The sequence below is a fragment of the Amblyraja radiata genome, chromosome 39, assembly GCF_010909765.2.
Source record: "Amblyraja radiata isolate CabotCenter1 chromosome 39, sAmbRad1.1.pri, whole genome shotgun sequence".
Lineage (NCBI taxonomy): Eukaryota > Metazoa > Chordata > Chondrichthyes > Rajiformes > Rajidae > Amblyraja > Amblyraja radiata.
In genome coordinates, this window is record NC_045994.1 from 14490019 (window position 1) to 14507673 (window position 17655).

The 17655-nt window shown below is 44.1% G+C and overlaps 1 protein-coding gene across 2 annotated transcripts in view; it reads right to left on the minus strand.

Annotated features, from left to right (window-relative positions):
- Nucleotides 1-17655, minus strand: part of LOC116967248 (tetraspanin-15-like) — a 140506-nt gene that overhangs the window by 109265 nt on the left and 13586 nt on the right. For both annotated transcript variants that reach the window (XM_033013710.1, XM_033013709.1), the window contains exon 2: nt 7901-8086. In XM_033013710.1, coding sequence (XP_032869601.1) covers nt 7901-8086 — 186 coding nt within the window. The remainder of the gene's footprint in view (nt 1-7900; nt 8087-17655) is intronic.

Consider the following 17655-nt stretch of genomic DNA (forward strand, 5'->3'; position numbering starts at 1 on the left):
AGCATCTCTGGAGAGAAGGAATGGGTGACATTTTGGATCGAGACCCTTCTTCAGACTCCTAAGGCCGAGAGATTTTTCAATCATCTCTTTTTATTTTAAATCCCAAAGTTTATGGATCCAATTATCTTGTGGGTTATTCAGTTCTAAATGTGATTGCGGTAACTCAATTCCTTTATTTTTTTTCACCGACTCATCAAAAATTAACCACACGCACAAATTTGCTTTGATGATTCAGCACATTTATCACAGGGAGTTTACACGTTTACACCTCCCCACCATCGAAGGGATCTATCGAAGTCGCTGCCCCAAAAAGGCAGCCAACATCATCAAAGACCCACACCATCCTGGCCACCCATTCATTTCACTATTGCCATCAGGAAGAAGGTACAGGAGCCTGAAAACTGTAACATCCAGATTCAGGAACAGCTTCTTCCCTTCAGCCATCAGTCTATTAAACACGGCAACAAATAAGCTCTGAACTACTACAGACTATTATTTATATTTGTTTATTTATTGAGTATGTGTGCATGTGTATATACACACACTGAACTATTTTCTTTTTTCTCTCTCCCGTTAGGTACTAAGTTTACATATTCTGTTGTGCTGCAGCAAGTAAGAATTTCATTGTCCTATCTGGGACACGTGACAATAAAACTCTCTTGACTCTTTCCACTGACTGGATAGCACGCAACAAAAAAACTTTGCACGTGACATTAATAATGAACCAAACTAAACTATCTGGTCATGGGCCCGGAAGGTGCTGTCTAAGGAGAGCATATTAGTCACTACTAGTTACAAAGAAGAAAGGATGGGTTTAATGACTGAAAACCGATATGGATTTGTTAAAGGCAAATGATGTTTGACTAATTTGACTGAGGGCTTTGGTGAGGTAATAGAGTCAGTGGGGGAGGAAAGCACGGATGATGTTGTGGACATGGACTTCAAAAAGTTATTTTAAAATGCTAACAAAATGGAAGACCGTGACACCAAAGGGATTATGGTTCCACTGATGTGAAATTGGCCAGGGGAGCTGCAGGGGATTAATATTTTTTCCGACTGGAAGGAGGAATATGATGCAGCTCATCACGGACTGGGAAATAGAAGCACTTGGCTGTTTATTCTGTATTAATGATCTGGACTCAAGAGCACATGGTACAATTTCAAAGCCTGAAAATGATACAACAGCCAGAAAAGTAGTAAACAATAAGTGGGAATACAAATTTTGGGGGGGGGTGGAAGTTAACTCAGAGATAAGATCAATTGGGGAGAGTAAGTGGGACAGGGGCATAACTGCGATCCAAATAGGGCCATTCTTCAAAGTGGGCAGAAGAGCAGAAAAGCAGAAAGCCTTCAGGGTGAACGTAACACTGTGAAAGGGACAGTATAAGTTGACGAGGCCGTTTAAAATGCCTAAAACAATATGGCAGCAGACATCAATTGCGAAAGCAAGCTATATCAGTATTTGCAGTGCAGTGAGGTGAGACTTGAACCCTGAATCTCTGCGAAATGAGTCATAACAAAAACTGATTTATTTTCCCAAACCAGTCCTCAGTTTGCAGGGATTCAGCTCACTCGGTATATAATAAGCCGGGGAATTGGCTGATTGTTTTTGCAATGTGATCGGGTCTATCAGCGTGCGTTTGGCCAGGGGGTGGAGGCAGTTAGATCTGCACATTCATGATGGTGACTTTCTTTATATACCTCCCTCACGTGACAATCGATCAATCAACCAAAGGACAAAGGAGAAAGGACATTTATTGTCACGTACACCAATTGGTGTAGTGAAATTTGAGTTGCCTTGGAAATTATTTGAACTGCCATTTACATTATTAATCGATCAGGAACATAATAGCTCAATGAATCTGACTCCCTCCAATAATTGGAAAATGATAAATTAGGTGTAAACATAGAATATTGGACAGTAAAGGACAGGAACAGGCCCTTCAGCCCACAAGGCCTCTGCCGTACATGTTACCAACTCCTATCTGTCTGCACATAATCCACTTTCCTCCATAGCCATGTGCCTATCCGGGACGACAGATGGCACAATGGGCTAAGTGTTCGGCTGGCAACCGGAAGGTAGCCGGTTCGAATCCCGCTTGGAGTGCATACTGTCGTTGTGTCCTTGGGCAAGACACTTCACCCACCTTTGCCTGTGTGTGAATGTGTGTGAATGTGTGTGAGTGATTGGTGGTGGTCGGAGGGGCCGTAGGCGCAGATTGGCAGCCACGCTTCCGTCAGTCTGCCCCAGGGCAGCTGTGGCTACAGAAGTAGCTTACCACCACCGAGTGTGACTGAGGAGTGAATGAATAATGCGATGTAAAGCGCCTTGAGTATTAGAAAGGCGCTATATAAATCCCATCCATTATTATTATTATCCAAAGGTCTCTTAAATGCCATTATCATATCTGCCTCAACCACCACCCCCGGCCTACAACATATTCCAGGCACTCACCACCATACGTGCAACATATTTGCCACACACATCTCCCTTGAACTTTGCCCCTCTCACCTTAATGCCATGCCCTCCAGTATTTGATTTTTTTCCATCCTGGGAAAAAGGTTCGGACGGTCTGATTGTCTACATCCCATAACATTACATACTCCCCGCAACCTCCAACATTAATCTACGACTGTCCCAACTCAATTGCAACTACACTCCTCTAATCCAGGCATTATTCTGGTAAACCTCCTTGGCACCCTAGCCAAAGTTCACACAGCCCTCCTGCAATGGGGTGACTAGAACAGCCCACAAGACTCCAAATGCATCCTAACTAGGCCTATAATGATTTCATGACTTCCTATCTCTTATATTCAGATTCAGATTCAGATTCAACTTTAATTGTCATTGTCAGTACAGTTTTGTGTCTGTCTTCCAGATAGTTTTTCTTTAGTCTTTCAGTTTTGGAAGCACAATCGCAAACCCCATTGTACTTCCACAGTACAGAGACAACAAAATGCAGTTAGCATCTCCCTGGAAGAGCGACATAGAATATGATTCAATGCCCCAACCAATGAAAGCAAGCATACCATATGCTTTTCTTTGCTACATTAACTACATGAGTTGTCACTTTCAGTGCGTTGTAGACTTGGACCCCAATGCTGTTGACTGTCATGCCAATAATGTAAATATTTTTCCCTTATTTCTCCCCACAGATGCTGCCTGTCCTGCTGAGTTACTCCAGCTTTTTGTGTCTATCTTTGATATGGATTTGAATCTTGGTTTCAGGAAAAAGTTCAGTCCCATCTCCTAGTGTTTCTCTGGACAGGGTTAATCCTGCTCCTTAGATTACCATATCATCACTTCTCTCTGCTTATAAGAAGCAGGGTGGACTTCCACTGCCAGTTAAAACAAAATCTGAAGAAGGGTGCCGACCCTAAATATCGCCCGTCAATTCCCTCCACAGATACTGTCTGCCCCACTGAGTCACTCCAGCACTTTGTGTTTTACTCAAGATTCTAGCACCTGCAGTTCCTTGTGACTCCAAAATAAAAACCTCAGCTTTCTTGTAGCCTCTTGTAGCCTCCAAATCTGAGGAAGGACATTATAGCCATAGAGGGAGTGCAGAGAAGGTTCACCAGACTGATTCCTGGGATGTCAGGACTTTCAAATGAAGAAAGACTGGATAGACTTGGCTTACACTCGCTAGAATTTAGGAGATTGAGAGGGGATCTTATAGAAACGTACAAAATTCTTATGGGGTTGGACAGGCTAGATGCAGGAAGATTGTTCCCGATGTTGGGGAAGTCCAGGACAAGGGGTCACAGCTTAAGGATAAGGGGGAAATCCTTTAGGACCGAGATGAGAAGAAACTTTTTTCACACAGAGAGTGGTGAATCTCTGGAACTCTCTGCCACAGAGGGTAGTTGAGGCCAGTTCATTGGCTATATTTAAGAGGGAGTTAGATGTGGCCCTTGTGGCTAAAGGGATCAGGGGGTATGGAGAGAAGGCAGGTACGGGATACTGAGTTGGATGATCAGCCATGATCATATTGAATGGCGGTGCAGGCTCGAAGGGCCGAATGGCCTACTCCTGCACCTATTTTCTATGTATCTATGTAGCAGCCAGCAACATCACGGTTGTCTGGCACAATTTCACCTTTACGGTCTATCTAACCACAGCTGAAGAAATGCAGTCATTTGAACACCACCTCTGGCTGCCGTAGGATACCCCGAGCCACTTTCAAGCCAATTGGAGTAGTTATGGAGCCTGGGCACAGTTGTAGGGGAGTAAAATATATTGGCCAATTTCCTTGCTGCCAGCTCCCGTAAAACCCAATGACAAGATAAAGTACTGAAGTAATATTGAGTGGAGGGTAAATATTTGCACTGAGGATAGCCAGAATGTTTTAGGAAAAGCACATCATTTAGCACAAGAACAAAACAACTTGTCACTGTGCCCATAGGCATCAGATAAGATGCTAATAACAACTGGGCATGTTTACCATTCAGAAGCCTTTGGGTGCATAAATGTATAAGGGACCCACAAAGGAACCTGTCAATTAATTCAACACTATAACTCGTCAGTAGGATGCAACATCCCATTTATTTCTATGGAAACTATTTCAAAATTATTCTACTCCTGTTTGCAAAGGGAGCACTAATGCACTGGTTTTATTCTTTGTTTCCATCCCTAGCTAATGAACATCCATAACTCTGATGTTGCTATGACTTCGCTGACGAGCACCATCATTTACCAGTTGCAACTTCAAAAAGTAAACGTTGCACGCAAGTTTACCGGTAACACAATGGGGTTTGCGATTGTGCTTCCAAAACTGAAAGACTAAAGAAAAACTATCTGGAAGACAAGACACAAAATGTGAAGTAACTCAAGATGCTAGCATCTGCAGTTCCAAAATAAAAATCTCAGCATTCTTGTCCAGCCAGCAACTTCAGAGTTATCTGGTGCAATTTCACGTTTACAGCCTCTGTAACGTCAGCTGAAGAAATGCAGGCTACATCTCTGGAGAGATGATGGAGACGGTGACGTTTCGGGTCGAGACAATTCTTCAGACTCCAACATTTTGCCCTGGCATTCCATTCATAAATTTTTCCAGCAGCCTCTCCACAACTTCCTTTAAAAAAGTACTTCAAACCGGGGTTCACTGACCAAACATTTGTTCACTAGTTCAAGTGCCCTAGTGTCTGTTATTGACCCGTAAATCTCCTGTGAATCATCTTTGGGCATGTTGCTTTGCATCAATGTATGTTCTTCCTGTTGCTGGTCAGGAGAAGGTAGTGAAGACCTTGTCATGTTGTCACTTGCGGGCGGAGCACCAGGGCAAATTCCTTGTATGTGAATATACTTGGCCTATAAACGTATTCATTCTTCTTCTTATAAGACATTGGGTAGAAGGGCCTGTTTCAGTGCTGTTTGACTCTATGACTCCAAGTGCAGTGATCGAAGGCAATATTGCGGTGAAAGACTCTGCAGTGATTTTAATGTCCAAGTGTTAAGTTATAGTTGTTCATCGACACTGTTATCACAGCCAAGAAGGAGCTACAGAACTGAGTGCGTGGGGTGTTCCAGCAGCAGGCAATAGATTTGCATGCATTTGAGGCTAATCCAAGGCTTATCCCCTTATATCATTGGGACCAACGGCAAACAGTTGGCCACTACAGTGGATTTACTCTGAAGGTCTACGGTGCTTTCGGCTGCAGCGCGGCGGGGACTTTAGATCTTCGACCACCGGCCTGCGGCCTACACCAACCTGAAGACACCGATTCAGGACTTCCCTGGACTTTACCTTGTCTACTCATCTGGACGCTCGCAGCGGCGGCTTGGGAGGGTTGAGGTCCCGACCATGGGGGGAAATGGAGGAGGACTGGCCATATTTTGTGCCTTCATCATGGATGTTTATGTTAAATTTTTATTGTGTTTTTGTGTGTTTCTTTTTCATTGTACTGCTGCTGGCAAATTCATTTCATTTGCACTTTATGTGCAAGTGACGAATAAAACGGATTGATTGATTGATAAGAAGGGTCTCGACCAGAAAGGTCACCTATTTCTTTTCTCCAGAGGTGCTGCCTGACCTGCTAAGTTACTCCAGTTTTTTTAGTCTATCTTCGGTTCAAACCAGCATCTGCAGTTCCTGCCCACACAGTGGATTTGCTGTCAGTGGCCAAGACTGATGCCCCTGTCCCACTTAGGAAACCTGAACGGAAACTTCTGGAGACTTTGCGCCCCACCCAAGGTTTCCGTGCGGTTCCCGGAGGTTCCTTGAGGTTTTTGTCAGTCTCCCTACCTGCTTCCACTACCTGCAACCTCCGGCAACCACCTGCAACCTCCGGGAACCGCACGGAAACCTTGGGTGGGGCGCAAAGTCTCCAGAGGCTTCCGTTCAGGTTTCTTAAGTGGTACAGGGGCATTAGGGCCCAATGTCAACAGAGGGCATTTGAGGAAACTAAAATTGGATGGGGAACATGTGTGGTTAACTTCGGACAAGAAGGGGAATTGGGAATTGGGAAGAAATGAACGGAGATTAGGTTTAGGAGGCCCCATCGCAGAAGAGTCCACGTCACGGAAGTATCCCGAGCTAATTCAGCTACCACCATCATATATTGCAACAAGTGATGGCTCCCACTGATTGTCGCCGGACGCTTGCGTCCTTTTCAGGAGGGACGATGGCAGCGCAGTCAACATTTGTAACAAGATGGACACGAAAAGAAGAAGAAAAAGGTTTACGAGACATCATAAAATAAATAGATGGCCCTTGAATACAAAAGACCGGAAGGACTGGCCACTAATCTATTTTTACACTGTACCAGAGGGATCATATCCTGCTTATACCTGAAACTAGTTCACTGCTTCACAAACTAATTAAACCTTGTCAGACAGAAAATTATGACAATAATTTTGAAAGGTTTTTTTAATCACACAAATGCCTACGGGGTCTTCACCTGCACTTACGTCAACAAAATAAACACGGAGTCTCATCCGTTTACCTACCCTGTTCCGTGTGCCCTCCAGGCCACAGGAGCTGGGCAGCTGCCAACCTGTGAGGTGGATGCAGATAATTCACTTCTATGTATTATATTTTATGTGTGGCATGGTGGCACAGAGGTAGAGTCGCTGCCTAACAGCGCCACAGACCCGGGTTCGATCCTGACGACGGGTGCTGTCTGTGTGGAGTTTGTACGTTCTCCCCGTGACCTGCGTGGGTTTCCTCCCAGATAGAAACATAGAAAATAGGTGCAGGAGTAGGCCATTCGGCCCTTCGAGCCTGCACCGCCATTCAATATGATCATGGCTGAACATCCAACTCAGTATCCCATCCCTGCCTTCTCTCCATACCCCCTGATACCTTTAGCCACAATGGCCACATCTAACTCCCTCTTAAATATAGCCAATGAACTGTGGCCTCAACTACCTTCTGTGGCAGAGAATTCCACAGATTCACCACTCTCTGTGTGAAAAATGTTTTCCTCATCTCGGTCCTAAAAGATTTCCCCCTTATCCTTAAACTGTGTGACCCCTTGTTCTGGACTTCCCCAACATCGGGAACAATCTTCCGTTTGCTCCCACACTCCACAGGTTCACCCTCACACACCCTCCTTTGAGAGGACATGGTTACAAGACGTGGTGTCATAGTGGCACAGCTGTTAGAGTTGCTGCCTCACAGCATCAGAGGCCCAGGTTCGATCCTGACTTTGGGTGTCCACATGCATTTCCTCCGGGTGCTGAACCTTCCGCCCACAACCCAAACATGTGCGGGTTTGTAGGTCAATTGGAACTCTCTGTAAAGTGCCCCCAGTGTACCGATGTGGAGGTGGGATAACAGAACTGGCGTGAATGGGTGAGTGTGAACTCGGTGGGCCGAATGGCCCGTTTCCACGCTGTATCTCGAATGTCTAAAGCCCAACGTGTCGGAGTAGCTTACTGTATGAATAAGGAACCTACCATTTTCAGTAGAAGCCGGTTATCTCTGAGCGCTCCGACCATCCCAACGAAGGAGACCACAAAGATGCTGACCCCCAGGAGTATCAGGATGACGGCGGGTGCCACGAAAAACCCTTCCAATGTTTTGTTCTGCTGTCTCTCCACCTCGGCGTAAATGCCAATACAAATGATGAGCAATCCCAGCATCTGCGAGAAAACATGATCAGTTACAATCCCAGAGCAGCCAAACAGGAACAAAGTATATACTGTAACATCCAACAATCACGGTGGCCCTGTCCCACGGTACCAGTTCATTCCAAGAGCTCTCCCGAGTTTAAAAAACCCCCAAACTTGTGGTAAGCACGGAGAATGAACGTAGCGGGTACGTCGGAGCTCGGGGACGTCTCTTAGCGGCTCGTAACGCTAACGGCAGGTACTCGGGAAGACTCGCTAACGGTAAGTAAGCACGGGAAGACTCGTGACGATTTTTCAACATGTTGAAAAATGTCCACCAGAGCCCCGAGTACCGACGAGCGGCCATTACCGTAAATCTCCGAGTTCGAATCAGGGCAAACTCGGGAGAGCTCTTGGAATGAACTCGTACCGTGGGACAGGGCTTTCACAGCGCCGGAGACCCAGGTTCGATCCTGACTACGGGAGCTATCTGTACGGAGTTTGTACATTCTCCCCGTGACCCGCGTGGGTTTTCTCCAGCACCACCGGTTTTCCCCCAAACTCCAGTTTGCAGGTTAATAGGCTTGGTAAAAATTGCAAATATTCCCCAGTGTGACAGATAGAGCTAATGTACGGGGCGATCGCTGATTGGCACGGACTCGATGGGCCGAAGGGCCTGTTTCCGCACTGTATCTCAAAACTAAAAAAAAACGACACACAGTGGGTGGAGCAGCGTTTGTTGGGGTGAAGGAATGTCCTCCTGCAGATGATGCTCGGCCCACTGAGTTCCTCCAACCCATTGCTTGTTGCTTCAGATTCCAGCATCTGTTGTCAATCGTGCCAGAGAGAATGGTAACAGGATTACTAGTGAAAGGGGCAGTACAACAATCAAATGTTAGCGCAGCAGAGTGGAGCAAGTGTATATCAAGCATGAATTTGGTTTTTATAGAGCGTGCTGATCGCTGAAGTGTATTGAGCCCTGAGGCCAGCGGTTTCATTGGGGTGGGATGGGATTGGATGGCATTCAAAGATGCATTCACTAAATTTGACCACTCGAGTCAGTTCACTGAACCTGTGGGGAAATATCATCCTGTTTCAGGAACTTGGTTCTGATCATTGACCTTCAGATCTATGAATGCCGATGCCTATTCACCTGTAGACGCCTAAAAAATCACCTAAGTGGGACAGGGGCATTACAGTGCCAAAGACCAGTGTTCGATCCTGACTACGGGCGCTTTCTGTGCGCAGTTTGTACATGTTCCTCGTGACCATGTGGGTTTTCCCCGGGTGCTCCCACAGTCCAATGGCGTGCAGGTCCTGATCCAAAACGTCACCTATCCTTTTTCTCCCCAGAGATAATAATAATATAATGATAATAATATATTTTATTGTCATTGCACATAGGTGCAACGAGATTTGGTACACAGCTTCCATGATAGGAACAGCTTTTTCAACAACACCATTACACTGCTGCTCGGAGTCCCAACGCTAGCCATCCTTAGACTCTCCCACTTGTATACAGTTATCTGCCTATGTATCAGTTTTAATTTATCCACAATCCACACATTGTTAACCAGTATTTTTTTTAACTTTTATTGTATGCCAACTTTGTATTTGTATTTTTACTTCTAGAATCTTGCACTATGACTATAATGGATGGGATTTATATAGCGCCTTTCTAATACTCAAGGCGCTTTACATCGCATTATTCATTCACTCCTCAGTCACACTCGGTGGTGGTAAGCTACTTCTGTAGCCACAGCTGCCCTGGGGCAGACTGACGGAAGCGTGGCTGCCAATCTGCGCCTACGGCCCCTCCGACCACCACCAATCACTCACACACATTCACACACAGGCAAAGGTGGGTGAAGTGTCTTGCCCAAGGACACAACGACAGTATGCACTCCAAGCGGGATTCAAACCGGCTACCTTCCGGTTGCCAGCCGAACACTTAGCCCATTGTGCCATCTGTCGTCCCGATGACCAGACGCTAAACTGCATTTCGTTGTACCTATACTTGTATTTGTGCAATGACAATAAAGTTGAATTGAATTGAATAGTCACTTAAACAACTATTAAAATTTAGATACCCCGAGAATCATGACCTCTTTATTTATTTATTTATCTGTTTATTTATTTGTTTATTTAATTCTTTATTTCGAACAGAATAAAAGAATAAAAAGCAATTGTGAAACAGCATACAAAAAACAAAACAAGAATATTTATTAAATGTCATAAACAATATCTATAAGTAAATGAAATCGTATGTGTCCGACACGGAGCAGGAAGAAGCCAAAGCTTATTAAATCCCACCCCTTATTCAACTGCTTGTAATTATCTTATACACATTTAGCAGCTATATATGTACACCATATGTACACCAGCAGCTATATGTACACCAAATTATTTACATTTATACACTAATCAAATATTTACAAAGCCATACAAAAAGAGAGAAAAAAAGAAAAGTAAAGAAAAAGCCCTCATATACTATACAGTATCTTAGTCATATATACAACCCATCACCCTATAATCACCCTTCCCAATACAATCAGTATAACAAATATCACACTCACAATCACCTATCCTCATCCCAGTATCCTTTTAAAAAAGTGTTTTTGCACATCTTTTTAAACTGAATTATGCTTGTGCTAAGTTTTATCTCCTGTTCCAGATTTATTTATTTTTTTAAATAAAAAAAATAAAATGCTGCCCAGCCCGCTAGAGTTACTCCAGCACTTTGTATTTCTCTTCGGCACAAACCAGCATATGCAGTTACTTTCCACAGGTGAGGTTCCCAGATAGGTGGATCGTTGGGTAGGGACGGTGTGATCCCTAGAGGCTTCTGCCTCATGATTTAATCATTAGGACTCTGTGGGATGAGAGAATGAATGGCTTCAAGCGAAATGGAGAACAGGAGGAGTTGGCTGACTGTACAAAGCAGAAGTGAGTGGTGGTGAGGTGAGTAAAGGCACATAAGGGCATATAAAGAATACAACAGCAAGGACAATGGATGCATGGAGCACGGCTGCCTCACAATGTTATCTGTTTATTTATTTCATATTTCCAATGCACTGTTTTTGCCCTCACCAAATGTTCACAACCCTGAAGGATGTTAAGTGTATGATTCACCAGCCTCAGCACACTTTCTTTGATGAAACGGCAGATAATAACCATTGATTCAATGAATCATCTTCTTTAGATCCGCACCCATTCAATACGAGGGAGGCAACTCATCGACCGTAGAACCAAAGCTACTGAGCAGGTTCTGCCTCTGGCCCAACACTGTGAAAGATTCTCTCTTAACATAGAAACATAGAAACATAGAAATTAGGTGCAGGAGTAGGCCATTCAGCCCTTCGAGCCTGCACCGCCATTCAATATGATCATGGCTGATCATCCAACTCAGTATCCCGTACCTGCCTTCTCTCCATACCCTCTGATCCCCTTAGCCACAAGGGCCACATCTAACTCCCTCTTAAATATAGCCAATGAACTGGCCTCGACTACCCTCTGTGGCAGAGAGCTCCAGAGATTCACCACTCTCTGTGTGAAAAAAGTTCTTCTAATCTCGGTTTTAAAGGATTTCCCCCTTATCCTTAAGCTGTGACCCCTTGTCCTGGACTTCCCCAACATCGGGAGCAATCTTCCTGCATCTAGCCTGTCCAACCCCTTAAGAATTTTGTAAGTTTCTATAAGATCCCCTCTCAATCTCCTAAATTCTAGAGAGTATAAACCAAGTCTATCCAGTCTTTCTTCATAAGACAGTCCTGACATCCCAGGAATCAGTCTGGTGAACCTTCTCTGCACTCCCTCTATGGCAATAATGTCCTTCCTCAGATTTGGAGACCAAAACTGTACGCAATACTCCAGGTGTGGTCTCACCAAGACCCTGTACAACTGCAGTAGAACCTCCCTGCTCCTATACTCAAATCCTTTTGCTATGAAAGCTAACATACCATTCGCTTTCTTCACTGCCTGCTGCACCTGCATGCCCACTTTCAATGACTGGTGTACCATGACACCCAGGTCTCGCTGCATCTCCCCTTTTCCTAGTCGGCCACTCTAGTTAACCTAGTTAACCCCTCTTCACCGACACCAAGCCCAAACCAATTCGGAGCAGACGAGGGCATTCGATCCAATTTGAGATACCAGCTGCTGCCAAGACGGATGTGTACAGCAATTCGCTCTTCCCCGCACAATTAAAGCATGGAATAGTCTTCACCCTACCATAGTTACCCAACAAGACGCAACTACATTTAAGGTAGCTCTTTCTTCCCAATAACCCTTTCTGGCTTAAGTCCTCCCTCCACCACCTCCAGTTTAAATTCCATTTGGAATATTTTGGAGGACCAGGAAACCAAGAAACCAAGAGATTTATGAGTGATCATTAAAGACAGGCGAGGTGCTGGAAGACTGGAGGCAAACGATGTGCCTCTAGTCATAGAGTATCTTTGGCCCAACTTGCCCACACCTGCCAACATGCCCCAGCTACACTAGTCCCACCTGCTTGCGATTGGCCCACATCGCTCCAAACCTGTCCCATCTGACATCTACATTCAAGAAGGACTGCAGGGAAAAGGCTGGGAACTACAGGCCAGTGGGTTTAACATTTGTGGTCAGAAACGTGCTGGAACGTATTCTGAAGGATAGGATATACATGCATTTAGATAGACACCGGCTGATTAGGGATAGTCATGTACGTGGGAGGTTGTACCATGTGGGTTTCCTCTGGGTGCCCCAGTCCCATCCCACAGGCGTGCGGGTTTGTATGTTAACTAACCTCCACAAATCAGTACATAGGAAGGAACTGCAGATGCTGGTTTAAAGCCGAAGATGGACACAAAATGCTGGAGTAACTCCGTGGGACAGGCAGCATCTCTCCGAGACACTCCAGCATTTTGTGTATATATATCTTTTTTTCATATTAAAAAAATGTGTATATAAACACACATAATGTATATATACACACACTGAACTTCTTTTGTTGGTTATTATCATGTTTGCAGACTACTGTTTGTACTGTGTACTGTGCAGTGTGTACAGTGTAGTGTGTACAGTGTGCTTTGTAGTGTAGTGTGTACAGTGTAGTGTGTACAGTGTAGTGTGTACAGTGTAGTGTGTACAGTGTACATCTTGCACTATGACTATGACCAGACGCTAAACTGCATTTTGTTGTACCTATACTTGTATTTGTGCAATGACAATAAAGTTGAATTGAATTGAATAGTCACTTAAACAACTATTAAAATGTAGATACCCCGAGAAACATGACCTGTTTATCTATTTATTTATCTATTTGTTTATTTAATTCTTTATTTCGAACAGAATAAAAGAATAAAAAGCAATTGTGAAACAGCATACAAAAAACAAAACAAGAATATTTATAAAATGTCATAAACAATATCTATAAGTAAATGAAATCGAATGTGTCCGAAACGGAGCAGGAAGAAGCTAAAGCTTATTAATTCCCACCCCTTATTCAACTGCTTGTAATTATCTTATACACATTTAGCAGCTATATATGTACACCATATGTACACCAGCAGCTATATGTACACCACATTATTTACATTTACACACTAATCAAATATTTACAAAGCCATACAAATACGAGAAAAAAAGAAAAATAAAGAAAAAGCCCTCATATACTATACAGTATCTTAGTCATATATAGAACCCATCACCCTATAATCACCCTTCCCAATACAATCAGTATAACAAATATCACACTCACAATCACCTATCCTCATCCCAATATCCTTTTAAAAAAGTGTTTTTGTACATCTTTTTAAACTGAATTATGCTTGTGCTAAGTTTTATCTCCTGTTCCAGATTTATTTATTTTTTTAAATAAAAAAAATAAAATGCTGCCCAGCCCGCTGAGTTACTCCAGCACTTTGTGTCTCTCTTCAGCACAAACCAGCATCTGCAGTTACTTTCCACAGGTGAGGTTCCCAGATAGGTGGATCGTTGGGTAGGGACGGTGTGATCCCTAGAGGCTTCTGCCTCATGATTTAATCATTAGGACTCTGTGGGATGAGAGAATGAATGGCTTCAAGCGAAATGGAGAACAGGAGGAGTTGGCTGACTGTACAAAGCAGAAGTGAGTGGTGGTGAGGTGAGTAAAGGCACATAAGGGCATATAAAGAATACAACAGCAAAGTCAATGGATGCATGGAGCTCGGCTGCCTCATGATGTTATCTGTTTATTTATTTCATATTTCCAATGCACTGTCTTTGCCCTCACCAAACGTTCACAACCCTGAAGGATGTTAAGTGTATGATTCACCAGCCTCAGCACACTTTCTTTGAAGAACGGCAGATAATAACCATTGATTCAATGAATCATCTTCTTTAGATCCGCACCCATTCAATACGAGGGAGGCAACTGATCGACCGTAGAACCAAAGCTACTGAGCAGGTTCTGCCTCTGGCCCAACACTGTGAAAGATTCTCTCTTAACATAGAAACATAGAAATTAGGTGCAGGAGTAGGCCATTCGGCCCTTCGAGCCTGCACCGCCATTCAATATGATCATGGCTGATCATCCAACTCAGTATCCCGTACCTGCCTTCTCTCCATACCCTCTGATCCCCTTAGCCACAAGGGCCACATCTAACTCCCTCTTAAATATAGCCAATGAACTGGCCTTGACTACCCTCTGTGGCAGAGAGTTCCAGAGATTCACCACTCTCTGTGTGAAAAAAGTTCTTCTCATCTCGGTTTTAAAGGATTTCTCCCTTATCCTTAAGCTGTGACCCCTTGTCCTGGACTTACCCAACATCGGGAGCAATCTTCCTGCATCTAGCCTATCCAACCCCTTAAGAATTTTGTAAGTTTCTATAAGATCCCCTCTCAATCTCCTAAATTCTAGAGAGTATAAACCAAGTCTATCCAGTCTTTCTTCATAAGACAGCCCTGACATCCCAGGAATCAGTCTGGTGAACCTTCTCTGCACTCCCTCTATGGCAATAATGTCCTTCCTCAGATTTGGAGACCAAAACTGTACGCAATACTCCAGGTGTGGTCTCACCAAGACCCTGTACAACTGCAGTAGAACCTCCCTGCTCCTATACTCAAATCCTTTTGCTATGAAAGCTAACATACCATTCGCTTTCTTCACTGCCTGCTGCACCTGCATGCCCACTTTCAATGACTGGTGTACCATGACACCCAGGTCTCGCTGCATCTCCCCTTTTCCTAGTCAGCCACTCTAGTTAACCTAGTTAACCCCTCTTCACCGACACCAAGCCCAAACCAATTCGGAGCAGACGAGGGCATTCGATCCAATTTGAGATACCAGCTGCTGCCAAGACGGATGTGTACAGCAATTCGCTCTTCCCCGCACAATTAAAGCATGGAATAGTCTTCACCCTACCATAGTTACCCAACAAGACGCAACTACATTTAAGGTAGCTCTTTCTTCCCAATAACCCTTTCTGGCTTAAGTCCTCCCTCCACCACCTCCAGTTTAAATTCCATTTGGAATATTTTGGAGGACCAGGAAACCAAGAAACCAAGAGATTTATGAGTGATCATTAAATACAGGCGAGGTGCTGGAAGACTGGAGGCAAACGATGTGCCTCTAGTTATAGAGTATCTTTGGCCCAACTTGCCCACACCTGCCAACATGCCCCAGCTACACTAGTCCCACCTGCTTGCGTTTGGCCCACATCGCTCCAAACCTGTCCCATCTGACATCTACATTCAAGAAGGACTGCAGGGAAAAGGCTGGGAACTACAGGCCAGTGGGTTTAACATTTGTGGTCAGAAACGTGCTGGAACGTATTCTGAAGGATAGGATATACATGCATTTAGATAGACACGGGCTGATTAGGGATAGTCATGTACGTGGGAGGTTGTACCATGTGGGTTTCCTCTGGGTGCCCCAGTCCCATCCCACAGGCGTGCAGGTTTGCATGTTAACTAACCTCCACAAATCAGTATATAGGAAGGAATTGCAGATGCTGGTTTAATCCCGAAGATAGACACAAAATGCTGGAGTAACTCCGTGGGACAGGCAGCATCTCTCCGAGACACTCCAGCATTTTGTGTATATATATATTTTTTTCATATTAAAAAAATGTGTATATAAACACACATAATGTATATATACACACACTGAACTTCTTTAGTTGGTTATTATCATGTTTGCAGACTACTGTTTGTACTGTGTACTGTGCAGTGTGTACAGTGTAGTGTGTACAGTGTAGTGTGTACAGTGTAGTGTGTACAGTGTAGTGTGTACAGTGTAGTGTGTACAGTGTACAGTGTGCTTTGTACAGTGTAGTGTGTACAGTGTAGTGTGTACAGTGTACAGTGTAGTGTGTACAGTGCAGTGTGTACAGTGCAGTGTGTACAGTGTAGTGTATACTGTGTACAGTGTAGTGTGTACAGTGTAGTGTGTACAGTGCAGTGTGTACAGTGTACAGTGTAGTGTGTACAGTGTACAGTGTAGTGTGTACAGTGTACAGTGTGGTGTGTACAGTGCAGTGTGTACAGTGTACAGTGTAGTGTGTACAGTGTAGTGTATACTGTTTACAGTGTAGTGTGTACAGTGTAGTGTGTACAGTATACAGTGTGGTGTGTACAGTGCAGTGTGTACAGTGTACAGTGTAGTGTGTACAGTGTAGTGTATACTGTTTACAGTGTAGTGTGTACAGTGTAGTGTATACTGTGTAGTGTGTACAGTGTAGTGTGTACAGTGTAGTGTGTACAGTGCAGTGTGTACAGTGTACAGTGTAGTGTGTACAGTGTAGTGTATACTGTTTACAGTGTAGTGTGTACAGTGTAGTGTATACTGTGTAGTGTGTACAGTGTAGTGTGTACAGTGTAGTGTGTACAGTGTAGTGTGTACAGTGTAGTGTATACTGTGTACAGTGTAGTGTATACTGTGTACTGTGTACAATGTACAGCTGCAAGTAAGAATGTCATAGTTTTATTTGGGACATATAACAATAAAACACCCTTGACTCACATGCAGGGCATGGATGCAAACGTTAGATGACATAGAACTAGTGTGGACGGGTGATCGATGATGGATTCAGTGAAGCGAAGAGCTTGTCACATGCTGCATCTGTAAACTGAACTAAGTAGATGAGAGATAAAGAATCGATGGCTGCAAAATGCTGGTTTAATAGCATTGATGCCAAAGATCTGTACTGAAAGCCCAGCAGCTGAACAGAGACCTCTGCTGCCCTCTAAACAACACATATTCCTTTTGGTTAACTGATAGTTCACACTGGGAGAACGTCCTTTACACATTCCTGTGCAAATCAGCCTAGTTCCTCCCCGCACCATTCACACACACGGCAGTTGCCGAACATCTCTTACAATCCCTTCACTCTGCAAAAACTGCCCGAGATGACTTCACTTCTCCCTAACGAGGTTCATTAGTCTTTCTTGGCTTCACATCCTTTCCTCTGCTCAGAATTTACTTGACATCGATCATCCTCATTAAACAGCGTTTGCGTGCATGGCAAAAAAAAGTAAATAGGACTGATTATTTCAGTGCAATCTCTGAAGCGCTCAATCTCAAGGCTAGAACATATTAAATGTACTGCTGTTCAGTGGGAATCAAAACAAGTAACTGGCAACTC